The sequence below is a fragment of the Mus pahari genome, chromosome 1 (genome assembly GCF_900095145.1).
Source record: "Mus pahari chromosome 1, PAHARI_EIJ_v1.1, whole genome shotgun sequence".
Lineage (NCBI taxonomy): Eukaryota > Metazoa > Chordata > Mammalia > Rodentia > Muridae > Mus > Mus pahari.
The window spans coordinates 52,979,071-52,992,454 of NC_034590.1; the positions used below are offsets into that span (position 1 = coordinate 52,979,071).

The 13,384-nt window shown below is 49.6% G+C and overlaps 1 protein-coding gene across 1 annotated transcript in view; it reads right to left on the reverse strand.

Annotated features, from left to right (window-relative positions):
• Nucleotides 1-5,109: 5,109 nt before the first annotated feature.
• Ap3b2 (adaptor related protein complex 3 subunit beta 2) overlaps nt 5,110-13,384 on the reverse strand; it is a 33,594-nt gene continuing 25,319 nt past the window's right edge. Inside the window, exons 15-26 of the mRNA XM_021194593.2 lie at nt 12,240-12,426; nt 10,987-11,105; nt 10,374-10,482; nt 9,846-9,960; nt 9,346-9,526; nt 9,155-9,215; nt 8,807-8,913; nt 8,395-8,623; nt 7,950-8,034; nt 7,613-7,710; nt 5,640-5,778; nt 5,110-5,513 (exon numbers count right to left, since the gene is read on the reverse strand). Of these exons, the coding sequence (XP_021050252.1) occupies nt 5,363-5,513; nt 5,640-5,778; nt 7,613-7,710; nt 7,950-8,034; nt 8,395-8,623; nt 8,807-8,913; nt 9,155-9,215; nt 9,346-9,526; nt 9,846-9,960; nt 10,374-10,482; nt 10,987-11,105; nt 12,240-12,426 (1,581 nt within the window). The 3' untranslated portion in view covers nt 5,110-5,362. The remainder of the gene's footprint in view (nt 5,514-5,639; nt 5,779-7,612; nt 7,711-7,949; nt 8,035-8,394; nt 8,624-8,806; nt 8,914-9,154; nt 9,216-9,345; nt 9,527-9,845; nt 9,961-10,373; nt 10,483-10,986; nt 11,106-12,239; nt 12,427-13,384) is intronic.

The following is a 13,384-nucleotide window of genomic DNA, read 5'->3' on the forward strand; positions in this document are numbered from 1 at the left end:
TAATGCGTGTTGATACCACAGGAGGGAAGCCGGAGCCCAGTATCTGAAGGGCTTTTATTCTGCAGCAAGCTGGAAGTTACCAGGTCTCTTTTAAGGTGTTGCTGGAGAGTTGGAGGTGGGAAATAAGGCACTGCGTTGGTTAAGAAAGAGAACAGAGCTTATTGAACGTTTCTAAGTGTTTTATATGTTATACTTTTTATTCAGCACATATTATACTCACGGTTCCTCCTGACAGGTGAAGAAGAAGATGTTACCAACTTGCTGGCAGATGTGTGAGGCAGGAACGTTTAAGCTTCTGTCCAGGGTATTAAGACAGGAAGCCTATGGTCCTAGCCTAGTGTGCTTGGAGGTGGGGAAGACTACAGATGCTTGAGTTGGAAGTCCAGAGGGAGCTGAATGACAGCTGGCTAGTCTCCATTCTGCGGTTGTTCCAAGGGCTGCTGAAGTCCTAAGCAGAAAGGGTGGCTACAGTATGGAGAACCCATCCCCTTAGGAGCAGCCCAACCCCCATCTTGGCAGCATAGGCCTGATACACCAAACCTAATATTTCTCTTCTCTTCCTATTCTGAGAGGTGCCACACTTAGATGCTTACAACATGGGAACTGTAAGTGAGGGTGTGTGAGATGCTCTGAAGGCCCAAGGCACATCTGGAAAGACTGATGGCATCCATGACTAAGACATCCATGGTGGCTTAGGCCCATAACTGCAATACTATCACAGATGAGGCAGAAGGAGGGGTGCCTTGCACTGGAAGACAGTTAGGAACTACAGTCTGAAGGAAGTCTGCCTCAAGAAAGTAAACAAATGAATAAATAAATGGAAGGAATGGGTTAGCTGATAGGCATCAGAAACCTCTAAAATCTCTCATCTTAAGGTCGCCATGTACCTTAGTAGTTGCCAATTTGTGATCCTTCACATCCAGTCCTCCCTGGCCCAAAGTTAAGATAAGAATCTAAGACTTAAAATGGCACCTAAGGGCCTATGGGAATGGATATCTGAAAAAATATAAAGTTTCAAGCTCCCAGCCTATAAGAAAGTAACTTTGAACACAGATTTCTGCTGCTAAAGCACGGTCCCTAGCCAAAGGCGTTAAGAGTGGAGTATTTTCTGGGCACTCAAGCATGTGCTTCGAACACTTCTAAGTGCTTTGCTTGTTAACTCGTTTTGTAGGTGACGAAACTACTGTTCAAAGAAGGAGCATGCGTGGCTTCAGCTGTTTGGGAGACTGAGGCAGGAGGGATGATTGCAAATTTAAAGCCAGCCTGTGAGGACAACTTAGTGAGCCTGTGTGCCCCCACCCTACACCCCCTCACCACAACCCCAGACTCAAGAGTAGAGTTGGGAATATAATCAATAGGTGTGCTTGTCTAGTACATACAAGACTCCAGGGACAACCTCCAGGACACTACAGAAGAAGGCAATTGAGTAACTTGCTCAAGGACCCCGTGTCAACAGGAGCAATGGAGAGCTCAGACCTGTAGTTTGCTGTTTTCCTAGTCTGATGAGAGTAAAACCTCCAGCATCTCCAGCTTCCTTTCCCATTTGACATCTATTATTTATTTGTGTGATATGGACACAAGTGGTCAGAATGTCAGAAGACCACTCGCAGGAGTCGGCTCTCTCCTTCCACTGTGTGGGTCACAGGGCTTGAGCTCGGGCCATCAGGCTTGGTAGCAAATGTCTACCTGGTGAGCCATCTTGCCCTGCCTCACCCCACCCGTTTTTTGAACAGGCTCTCAATATGTTTGTACACGGGCTGAGCCCTTGATCCTCCTACCTCAGCATGTTACCGGGTGTATGTGTGTGTGCAGTATACATGTCTATGTGTGCATGTGCATGCACATACACACAGAGTAATGAATTTTTTAAAGTACAGAGGATCAGCCCCACTTTTATCATATATAAATGTAAATATGAAATAGGTTAAATATATAAATGTGGAAAGTTGTTTTGGGAATTTTAAAGAGGAATATAGGAGAACATCTTTTTTTTTTTTTTAATTTGTTAAAGTCTAGGCTCACAACCAAAAGTATTTTAATTTGTTGTTTGGGTTTGATGAGGCAGGGTCTCACCATGTAGCCCAGGATAGTCCTGAACTGAGACTCTCCTGCGTTTACCTCCTAAGGTAAAACTCATAGGGTTATAAGTCTATGCTATGTGGCCTAGGAGGAGACATTTTTATTGCCTCAGCCTGTAGACAAATTCTTCTAATTATAAACAATAATAAAAATGAAAATGATAACTTTGACCACACTATAGTTTAAAACTTTATGAAAAATATTTAAAGCTGGAAAACATACAAGGTTTTCAAAGATCTAAGATAGCTTGGATATCTAATAACTTCTATTTTCCACAATGCAGTCAATAAAAGTGTTCTGTAAGCAAAGTTTCCCAAGATCAATAAATAACTGTGTATGTGTGCTATGTGTATTTATGTGCACATGAACATGTGTGTTCATGCAGAGACATGAAATTGACACTGGATGTCTTCTTCCATGGCTCCATCACTCCTTCCCCTTTTAAAATAGTGTCTTAGTGAAACTGGAGGTCAATGTTTTGTCTAGACTGGCTAACCAATGAGTCCCTGGGGTCCTGGGACTGGGTTTCTGTGTGGGTGCTGGGGATTCAAGCTTATGTAGCAAGCCCTTTGTCCAGAGCTATTTCCCAGTCTTTCTGGGGTTTTTGTTGTTGTTTTTTGTTTTGTTTTGTTTTGTTTTGTTTTGTTTTTGAGACGGGTTTCTCTGGCTGTCCTGGAACTCACTTTGTAGACCAGGCTGGCCTCGAACTCAGAAATCCGCCTGCCTCTGCGTCCCAAGTGCTGGGATTAAAGGCATGCGCCACCACGCCCAGCCCCAATCTTTCTGTGTTGATAGTTCTTAGAAATTTGCCCCTGTTCTCTATCATAGCAGATACAGAGGTAAAAATGAGTCTGAGTCCAGCATTCAAGTGGCTCTCAATTGGTGGATCAATCTCAGACAAAACAGTGGTAAAAACAGAACTCCTGGGGGGCGGAGAATCCAAGGCCCCCAAGCTCTCCTGAAGTCAGCAGCTCCAGCTGCTGTCTGGTGCCACAGTGCCTGGCGAATCCCCAGAGCCAGATGCTGCGCTGGCCCCTGGGACTGCTTTTGTTCTCTTCCCCTAACAGGAGGGCCACACCTATTTCATGCTGGCATACTTCTGAACAGATAGGCACTTCAGAGACAGGGCTACAGGGACATAGAAGCTAAAGCCTTGTCCACAGGGCCAAAAGCTGTGGCACTATATCTCAAGCTGCCTAGACCTGGAGGCTATTCTCCACAGCCCAGTCAAACACAACGTTCAGTGAGAAAAATATCCCAAGATAATAGGTACCAACCTTGAATAACAGTGCCTGCTCTAGTCCCACTTGTGGGGGAGGGATGGTCACGCGCCCCCCTGGGATAGTAAAGGCTCTGAGAAGGCTAGTTCATTTCAACTGACAATTGCTCCTAAGCTTATTTCATCTTTTTTTTTTTTTTTTTTTTTTTTTTTTTTTTAAGAACAGATGATAGTTGAATCCCTTTTGCTCCTCACCAGGAAAGGCATCAGGGAAGGCCACCAGGTTTGTCACAGGTGTGAAGGCTCTAATCCTCACTATTCGCTGTCAGCTGCCTGAGGTGCCACAATGCATACTCACCACAGAGTGCTCAGAATCCCAACTTTGTTTTTAATGTTAAATGTTAAAGATTGCTTTGTGCATTGTGGTTACATTTGTTTTTGTTTCACATTTAAGTCTATGGGGGTGGGGAACTGTGCCACAGCACAAGTATGGAAACCAGAAGACAACTGGAAGGAGTTGATTCTTCCCTTCTGCCAGGTGATCTCAGGGACTGAAGACTTAGGTCACGAGGCTTGGAAACAAGCCCCCTTGTCTGCTCAGTTTTCTGGCAGGCCCCAAAATCTGTGAATGGAATCCCCAAGATATTGCAGACAAGTGACTTAAGAAGCAAGGCTGTGTTTCTTCTGTTCCTCCTCCTCCACCATGGCCATCTGGGTCATCTCCCAAGCTGGGAGTGGGTCAGAGCGCTAGGTCCTCTAGCCAGCCAGATATAATGGATATTATTTTAAACTGTACAACTACTATATTTGGGGGATTCCCCATATGATGGGTCCTTTCTTCCCAAAGAGCTTATGAAGGAAACCAAGGCAAATTGCCAACCATTAATGGAACTAGGCTCTGCTCAGACTTAGAAAAACACTGTGGGAAGAGGTCTGTGGGGCTGGCTAAGGGATTGCCAGGCAAGTAGAAAGACCCCAGACCCACACAAATACTGTATCAGTGTGGCATCCTACCTGTAATGCCATCCTGGGAAGGTGAAGGCAGGATTCCCAGAGCAAGCTGGCTAGGATACCAGTAAGCTCTGGATGCTTCTGAGAGATCCTTCTTCAATTAGTATGTTGGAAGAATGAGCAACAGTGATTGCCAACATCAACTTCAGGCCCCAACATTTTCATACATGTACACACACACACACACATACACATATATGTGTACATATACCACCATGTGTCTACAAATTCTCTCTCTCTCTCTCTCTCTCTCTCTCTCTCTCTCTCACACACACACACACACACACACACACACACACACACACACACATACACACACACACACACACATATATGTATATATATCCATGTATGTGTCTACAAACTCTCTCTCTCTCTCTCTCTCTCTCTCTCTCTCACACACACACACACACACACACACACACACACACACACACACAAATGGAAAGATAAAAGACCAAGATTTAAAAAAAAAAAAAAAGACATATCATGTAGCTTTGGATTTCTTATATAGCTAAAGACAGTCTTGAACTTCTGATCCTCCTGCCACCACTTTGCAAGTGCTGGGATTCCAGGCCTGTGATACAACACCCAGCTGAAACTGAGGAGTTCTCCCAGGCCTACCTACCCATGCTTTCCTAGATGTTCCTGCCAGAGATACCTAGACACTCCTGACATGAGGTGGTCTTGTCAGGTATCAACCAGAGTCTCCCTGAGAGCCATGAATAGCTTCTCCTACAAGATCACAAGGGTCGTAGTAGTTCTTCCCCCGACCCCTTAGAAGGAAAGGTGAGCCAGAATCTAGGGAGAAAGCATTTTATTGAGATTTGCTACATAAATACATACAGAAAGCTGAGGAAAAGGGTTGCTGAAGGAGTAGCTTCTGTCTTCCCCTGGGAAGTCACTAAGGAACCCATAGGAAACAGGTGGAAGGGAGACAGCGCCAGCACTAGGTGGGTGATGAGAGGAAAATAGAGGTGAGGGGGAGAGATCTGTGAGTAGATGTCACATGGAAGGGATAGGTGAAGATCAGTGGGTAACAGTGCTGAGGAGTCACTGGGTCAGAGCCTGTATCACATCCTTCACCAGCATGGTGCCAATCACCATCTTCTCACTGTTGACAGTCAGCTGGGCGGCTCCAGCTGCCCGGGCATCCAGAGTCAGCAGGACCAGACTCCCACTAGTTAATGTCCTCCCTGCAAACCTAAGACGGGAGCAGAGGAAGGTCTTGGGGGAAGAACTGCCAACGGTGACTGTAAAGGGTTCGGCCCTGGGGTCCTTCTTTAAAGCCAGACCCCAGCAGAGCCCATCTCTGCCCCTCTACCAGTACCTGTACTCATCAGCTGTCCCACATGGAACACGACCTAGGTTGGCGGTGGCGGTCACTTTCTGCACCACCATGTGATCACTCCGACAGGTGTCTGGCAATGTAAGCTTCTCTGTGATCTCATTCATGCCTGTCAGCTTTCCTGAGGGCAGAGATCCTGATGAGGGCAGAGGCTGTGGTGGACACAGGCTAGCACCTGCATCAACTAGCTGAACATCCTCCGCAAGTTCTCCAAGGCTATGCCGGTCACAATCACCCTACTTAGCCTCTGAAGGTTCCCCACTGCTCTCTCACTTCAGAGAACTGACACACTGCCCCTGTTTCTCTCACACCTTCCACTCCTAGGAACATCATCTTGACACTGTACCTCACTCTGGACATGCTCAATCTGCCTATTTCTGAGTTCTCCTTTCCGGAAAGAGAATGTACCTCACGTTGGTGCCCTGCTTCCTCCCTGTTCATGGCCAGGGTCCTCCAAAGAGGATTCCAAGGTCTCCCTCAAACAACCTCAACTGCTCCTTCTCTCTAGATCTTGGATGTCTTTGGTCATCGCAGCCATGTGTGCCCTTCGCTCCTTTCAGCCTTGGCATCTCTCCACTCACTCACTCCCCCTTCCTCCTATAGAAGGCAGGTTTTCCTTAAGGTTCTGCCCTTGTTTCTTATCCTCTCACCCCCATGCCACCACTGCCTCTCTCTGTCAGGGTGATGTCACCACACTCACAGCTTCCATTTCCACCTCTATGCTTGTGATTCCAACCTTCAGGTGTTTGCTAATCATAGACCCATATATTCAGTCATACCCTAACACCTCCCCAAGTGTACCAGCTTTTCCCCAAAACTAACAACGCTCTTCTCTTGCCTGCCTCGTTCTTTCTTCTAGATTGGAGGTTTGACAAATTTTAGAATATAAGCCAAATTTAGCCCACTACCCAAATGGTGTACAACTGTTTTTTTGTTTTTGTTGTTATTGTTTTTTAAGCATTGGGTGAAAATTCAAGAAAGCAATGAGCAATTCTTAAAACTTGAAAATTAAATAAAATTGTAATTCCTATACTTATCATTAAGATGTTATTGGAACATAGCCACACTCATTCATTTAAATATTCTCTGTGGCTGTTTTACCTGACAATAGCAAAGCTAAGTAATTACAGCAGAGACCACATGAGCCTCAAATCCTTACACGTTCACTTTATGGCCCACCACGCTAAACCGTCACTGGCATGCTCTAGGTGAAAGGCCACTGCTCATCTCCATACCAAGCCAGGGATTTTAAAGCCAGACTATCTCCTGCCTCTTTCCCCTCTCAGGGCTACTATTTGTAGCTTCCCCCTGCCAATCACTCACTCCCACTCCAGTCCTTCATGCCTTTTTCCATGGCTCTGATCCTGTCTTGCCGTCTCTCATCAGCTCTACTACAATGGGCTTATAACTATCTATACTAGTTACCCCACAGCCTGAGAAGTTAAGGCCAGGGGTTTTGTGAAGCCGTGCATCTCTTCCCCTGGGGTAGGGCTGTGCCCACCTTTCTAAGCTTTTCACTTTTAACTGTTGTTACCAGGCTATTCTTTCCTAAGCAGGGGACAGAGATTTTCTTCATCTTCCCTGACTTCTCCACTGCCAGAAAATGAAACCTAGTACCTTCCTCCCACACCCAGCAACTTCTAGGGCCCCTTACTGCTCCCAGGAACTAGAACAAACACACCACTCCCCTGTGATAGGGACTCCTGTGTCCTAAACAGAATTGTCCCCAACACTTTCCACCACATCTCTGTACACAGTTTCCCCTGTATCCCCAACTGGAATGTGGGCCCGGACTGTGTGCACACTTTCCCAAACTTCACCACATGGCCCAGTCTTTGTGAACAGTAGCAAAGCTACAGGGCCTCCCTCTGTCTGCAAGGCAAAGGCCCCTCCCACATGTTGCAGCACTGCAGGATAGTGCTGGGGTCCTCCAGTCTACCACAGGGAGCACTCACCCTGTTCCTTCTTGAACTCATTCTCACTCATAAATACAGGGGCCATCAGCTCCCCGACAGGTGGCTGAATGGAGACATAGAACTGTCGGGTTTGGGTGCTGGGAAGAGCAGAAGGAAACAGGAGCAGAAATGAGGCCAGCATCCACCCCCTCATCCCCATCTTATCATGAGGCAGGGCACAGAGGCAGAAGAGTGAGGTAAGACCCAGAGCTGGGAACGGCAGCCAGACCTATAGAATTCTATGTGGCCCCCCTCCCTCCCTCTCCAGCTCCGGTTCTCTCAGACCCTGCCTTTCTCCACCACTCCCTCTCACTACTAACATGAGCTGGGTACATACCACAGCTGGAAGTTGGCTGCTTGGGTTGAGTCGCAGAAGTTAATGCCCATCACAGTAGTGGTGGATTCTCCAGGTGCCAGGGACTCTGAGTGATGTAAGGAGAGCAATGAAAAGACAGGAAAAGCCACCATTGTCCTGGAGCCCAGCAGGGCCCCAGTCTCCCTCCTGTGCCAGAGCACATCAGCCTCTGTGGATTCCTGGCTTTTGGGGCCCGTGGAGTCTCTCACCCACTCAGAGACCTCTTGCTTGGAGACCTCCTGCCCTAATAGGAACTTGCTTATTTCCTAGTCCATCTTGTCTACCATGGTGTTGAGTCATATTAGATGCCACCTCTGTTTCCTTATAGCAAGGCCCATGGTTTGATCCCAAGAGGGTATCAGCAACTACAGATAGACTGAGTCTGCCCAGGGGCCTCCTCTTCTACCCCGCCCAAGGCCCCCTGTACCGATTTCAGGGAATTCTTGAATGCTGATGCCAGCAGGCAGCTTGGGAGTGCCCACATGCAGCCCCTTGATGGGAGTCTCCGAGTTGTTGGAGAAGTAGATATGCAGAGACACCATGTGGGGATCCCCAGAGAAAGGCTGGCGGCTGAAGGCATAGTCCACAGACAGCCCCTCTCCAGCCACCCGGTGCAGCAGCTCCTGCCTCCCAATGCTGGACACTGGACTCAGCAGCTAGAGAGGAAGATGAAGGGCACGCAGAAAAAAGGCAAAGGATTGTGAGTCCCATCCTTGTCTTACCTAGGCCCATCCTCAAAAACTTGGACCTAAAGGTATCCCAATCATCACACCCCAGCTCCTCCCACACAGAACCACACCACAGAATACAGCACAGAGCCGAGTCCCTCCCCAGCTCACCGAAGGCACCAGAGAGGAGTCTGTGAGTGTCAGTCCTTCCAGGTCAGCAGCCAAACTGGTAGACACAACCATGGGAGGAGACACAGGCTGGACACTAGGAGAGGTGACTGGGAGGGGAGAGGGAGGAAGAAAGATGACTAAGGAGGAAGAGGGAACTGAACTTCGCTTGAATTGAGAGGAGCCTAGGGCTCAAGGAGCGAAATTCAGCACCGTGGACAGCGAGACACGTAGCCCTCTGAACACCAGGACAGACTCCTCAGATCTCAGGAACCTGGCCTGGTGCTCCCACGGTGCCTCTTAAGCCACACTGGGCTCCCTTCCCCCATGCCTTCTACCACCCAGACTCACAGTCCTCTAGGTCCAGCAGGGAAATCTCCTTGGCTACAGGGGCGCTCTTGCTGCTGGGAGGCTGAAAGGGAAAAAATGGACAGGGGTATGAGGAAGAGGAGCACCTTGGCTTTCGCTGCGGTGGTGGGAGACTACAATCTGTTCTGAATGGAAGGAAGATGTCCAACCATAGGGTAAGAAGATGCTCTTACCGTTTTCTTCCTCCAGGAGGCAGGTTCCACCTGTTCCTCCTCCGACTCTGACGTCACCTCAGACGCTGAGCTGCTGCTGGAGTCACTGCCCTCCTCTGATGATGAGCCTTCTCTGTGTCCCTCTGATGCCTTCTTCTTCTTTGTCTTCTTCTTCTTCTCACCTTCCTCCTCACTCTGTTCACTAGAGGAGAGTGGAAACATGAGGCTATGGTCTGGCCTGGGCCTTGTCTCATAGAACAGAGGAAGCCCTGAAAAGTGGAGGAGGGGGTGGAAACCTTGGGCCAACCAATTCTACTTCCAATCGAGCTTCCTATCCCAGCCCCAGAAGAGCTTTACACTAGCTGGTGCCACCTCAGGCCCCAGAACCTTGGTGACCTCTTTCTGTCACTCCCATGAGGTCTTTAAGATCCCCTAGACTCTGGCAGTCAGGCAGAGCAGCCATCCCAGGAAATGACCCAGTGGGTATGCAGGCCCCCAGCACCCCCAACCTCCCCCCTTACCTCTCGCTGCCTCCGCCTTTCTCCTCATCCTCATCTTCTTCGTCCGACTCACTGCTAGACTCCCCGGAGCCACTCCCACTGCTCTTACTCTCTGACTCACTCTCTGACTCAGGCTCTACAGAGGAAATGTGTCAGGCCTCCCCATTGCATGTGAAGTCCCCCCACACACACACATACACACATACACACACACACACTAGGAAGGGCCTTCCACTTCCCTTGTAGGTCTTTCTGGGTCTATGGGAGTTGTTTGGGTCCCAGCTCCAGACTCAAAACTGAAGCTTCCACTTCATTTGACCTGCCCCAAAGCTAGATGCCAACTGAGACTTCAAAAAATCATGGAAGGATCCACCCGAGTGTTACTTGCACAGTACACACATATGGGAATGGACAGCTGGCTTCACACAGGCTGTGACTCACCCACAAGTGCATGCCCTTGGTCACTGACCATATAAACACACATGTAGAGCATGCTCAGTCACTCAGGCATGCACATAGGCAGGACTTCAGCTCTACCCCTCTGCTCACCGCTGTCTGCAGATTCAGTGGGGCCAGACTCCCCCTCGGAGTCAGAATAGAAAGGCTTTTCCTTCTCCTTCCTCTTCTCCCGATTTGAGCATTTGGTCCATTCAGGTACCTGAAGATGCCATAAGCACAGGTCCTTTCCTCATGGTTGGAGGATGGGGGAAGGGATGTGCATGGCCTTTGTACCTATTACTATATCCCTTCTTGGTGCCCCTCTTGGTCGTGAGCCCAGAAGGGAAGAATGGAGAGGTGCAGTCCAGAGGGAGAGGAGTAGACGGTTCATAACCATGACAGCACCCAGCCATGGAGAAAAAGATCTGGGCACAGCACACAGGGAGGGAGAGAGGAGAGTACACGGCACACAGAGGGGACCTCAGTGTATTCGCCCAACAGGCCCACGTGGGTCTCAATAAGGGAGAGGTCTTCTTCCTGTGTATGGGGAGGGCATCAGGAGAACTGGGGCAGCAACATGCACGCACGCACGCACGCACACATGCACACACGCACGCACACATGCACACACACACACATGCACACACACATGCGCACACGCACGCACACATGCACACACACACACACATGCACACATACACGTGAGCACACCAAAGCTTCTGACCTCCACATTGCGCACAGATGGATCTGGGGCTTCCTCTGGCCAGTCCGGGAGCTCCTGGTAGCCTGTAGCCTTTGCGTTGAGCAGGTGCGACAATGAGCCCAGTTGGAAATGGTCACGATCTGAAGACAGGTTTGTAAGTTAGGCTAGCAGTGGCAGTGAAAGAGGCAGGAGTATTTGTTTCCTGCATAAAACTGGGTGCTAATTCTAGCGGGGATTCCCTGGCTAGGGGAGGGAAAGTGATGAATACATCCCCTGGTGACTCCTGTTCAACCTGGCAACACATGCAGGCCTACATGCTACAAGGAAGACAGAGGACAAACTGAAGAATGGGAACACGGTGTTAAAGAGAGGAAACTCCAGGGCCAGAGTTGTCGTTGACCTGGCTGCTCAGGTCTCTATGGGAAGGCCACAGTGTGAATGTGGCTCCTCTCCTGGGCACAGCCAGGTTAGAAAGAAGTCTTACACGGGACAAGGTGAAGAAGAAGCTGGCTGAGCTAGCCAAGGGCAGGGAGAGAGGTCTGGCAGACTTCTAGATTCACGGAGACAGATAAGCGGTCAGAAATAGAGTGGGAGAGAGTCAGGGTCACAGTGGAGAGATGGTATAGGAAGGAAACCAGAGCCATGAATGAGGATGGCTTCAGGGCTGCCCTGCATCCTGGGGGTCACATCACTGCCTACTTCAACCCTTGAGACCTAGGGGAGGAAGGAAAATGCAGAGGTACCAGGAAAGCCAGATTCTGTTCAGGAAGCGCCTCTCCTGGGTAGGCCCTGGCTTCATTCCCTAGAGCTAATGAGGTGACCGAAACAACCTCCGCTCCCAGGCTATAGCTGTGAACAGAGAGGCTGGGAGCCTGGAGACAGGGCTTGGGCTGGCTTCAAGTGACTGCATCCTCAGGATTGCCAGATACGTGTCCCTTATGCACGTTCTCGTACTACCTGCCCTCCTAGGTCCTTGGCATCTAACATCTTGGTATAGAACCCCAAGTCCAGAGCCTGCTCAAGAGGGAGGTGGAAGAGGTGTCTAAGAAATGGAGAGGAAGCAAAAGCCCCATGTGATGAGAAGAGCAGACCCTCGAGTGAGGCAGAACCAGCCACGACTGAGAACATTGCAGGAGCAGAAGGCAGACCAGTTCAGACACAAAAGCTTGGTGCTTGCCTAAAGCCCAGCCGTGGTTGAAGGCCTGGACCCTGGGCCCTAGGCCTGGCCACTTCCTCCCTCTCCTCCCAGAGGTTACCCCAATTCCCACTCCCACCTTTGAAGGATGACTCCAAGATAGGGGCTGGCTTAGGGGCCAGGAAGAGTTTCTTGGCATGGCGGCTGAGGGCACCACCCTGCTCTGAGGGGACGATGAGCTGCCGGGTGAAGCGGGCTCGATCCCGGATATCATAGTTCTGGTCGTACTTGGCCAGACTCAGCACATACTGGGTCAAGAGCTTGGTCTGAGGAGAAAAGAGAATGTGGCTCAGCAAACAACAGAGGGTGGGGGGTGGGGGGACCCAGGAGACCTGGAACAGGCTTGGTTCAGCCAACACAGCCAAGCAGAGAGCCTTCCCTTTGCTAGTCAACTTTCCTCCCCACCTGCCCTGCTTCCAGCTTCTCCATTTCAGCCTCTGGCTCTGACTTCTGCCCCCAATTACCACAATTACCTTGGGCCAGCAAATGAGATTGCCCTCTTCTTCCTGTAGGTCCTGGACTCCATTTTTCCTCTAATTTCTGGTCCCTACTGATTCTGGCACTGTGCTGTGTTTGTAGTTCCCAGGCTCTGCCATCCCCAGAGAATCAAGACAATAAAGGAGTAAAACAAGGGGCTCAACCCACAGAGCAGATCCTGAGCAGCCTAGGGGATCTCAGAGATGCCAGCCCGTCCCCTAGAAGATTCTGACAAGGAGGAAACAAAGAAGCCCTGCCTGAGGCCTGCTGAGTTCATATGGAGTCCACAGTCTACAGCGGAGGCAGCTATATCTGAGGACTGAAGTATTGTCCTCAAATAGTGTCCCAACCTTGGCCTAGTCCAAGCTGCCTCCACATGATGACAGTGCTGGCTGCCATCATTTATAAAGAACTTTCTGGAGCTAAGTACTGTGGCAGGTGTCCCCCGCTCTCCTGTCGTCCCTATAACTCTAAATGCACAGAGATAGAGAATCAGGAAGTGGCTTCTTCAAGGTTGAGGGGCCCATAGGTACTGTACCCAGGCCTGGATTAGAGGCCCACCTGTCCCCTCCCTGGCAGTGCCTATGCCTTTGACCCAGATCTCTGTATCTCCTGTGACAAAGATCAAAACCACCGAATAGCACCAGGCACCAGCTAACAAACACCAGAACCTGCAGGCACCAGCTAACAAACACCAGAACCTGCAGGCACCAGCTAACACCAGAGAACCTGCAGGCACCAGCTAAC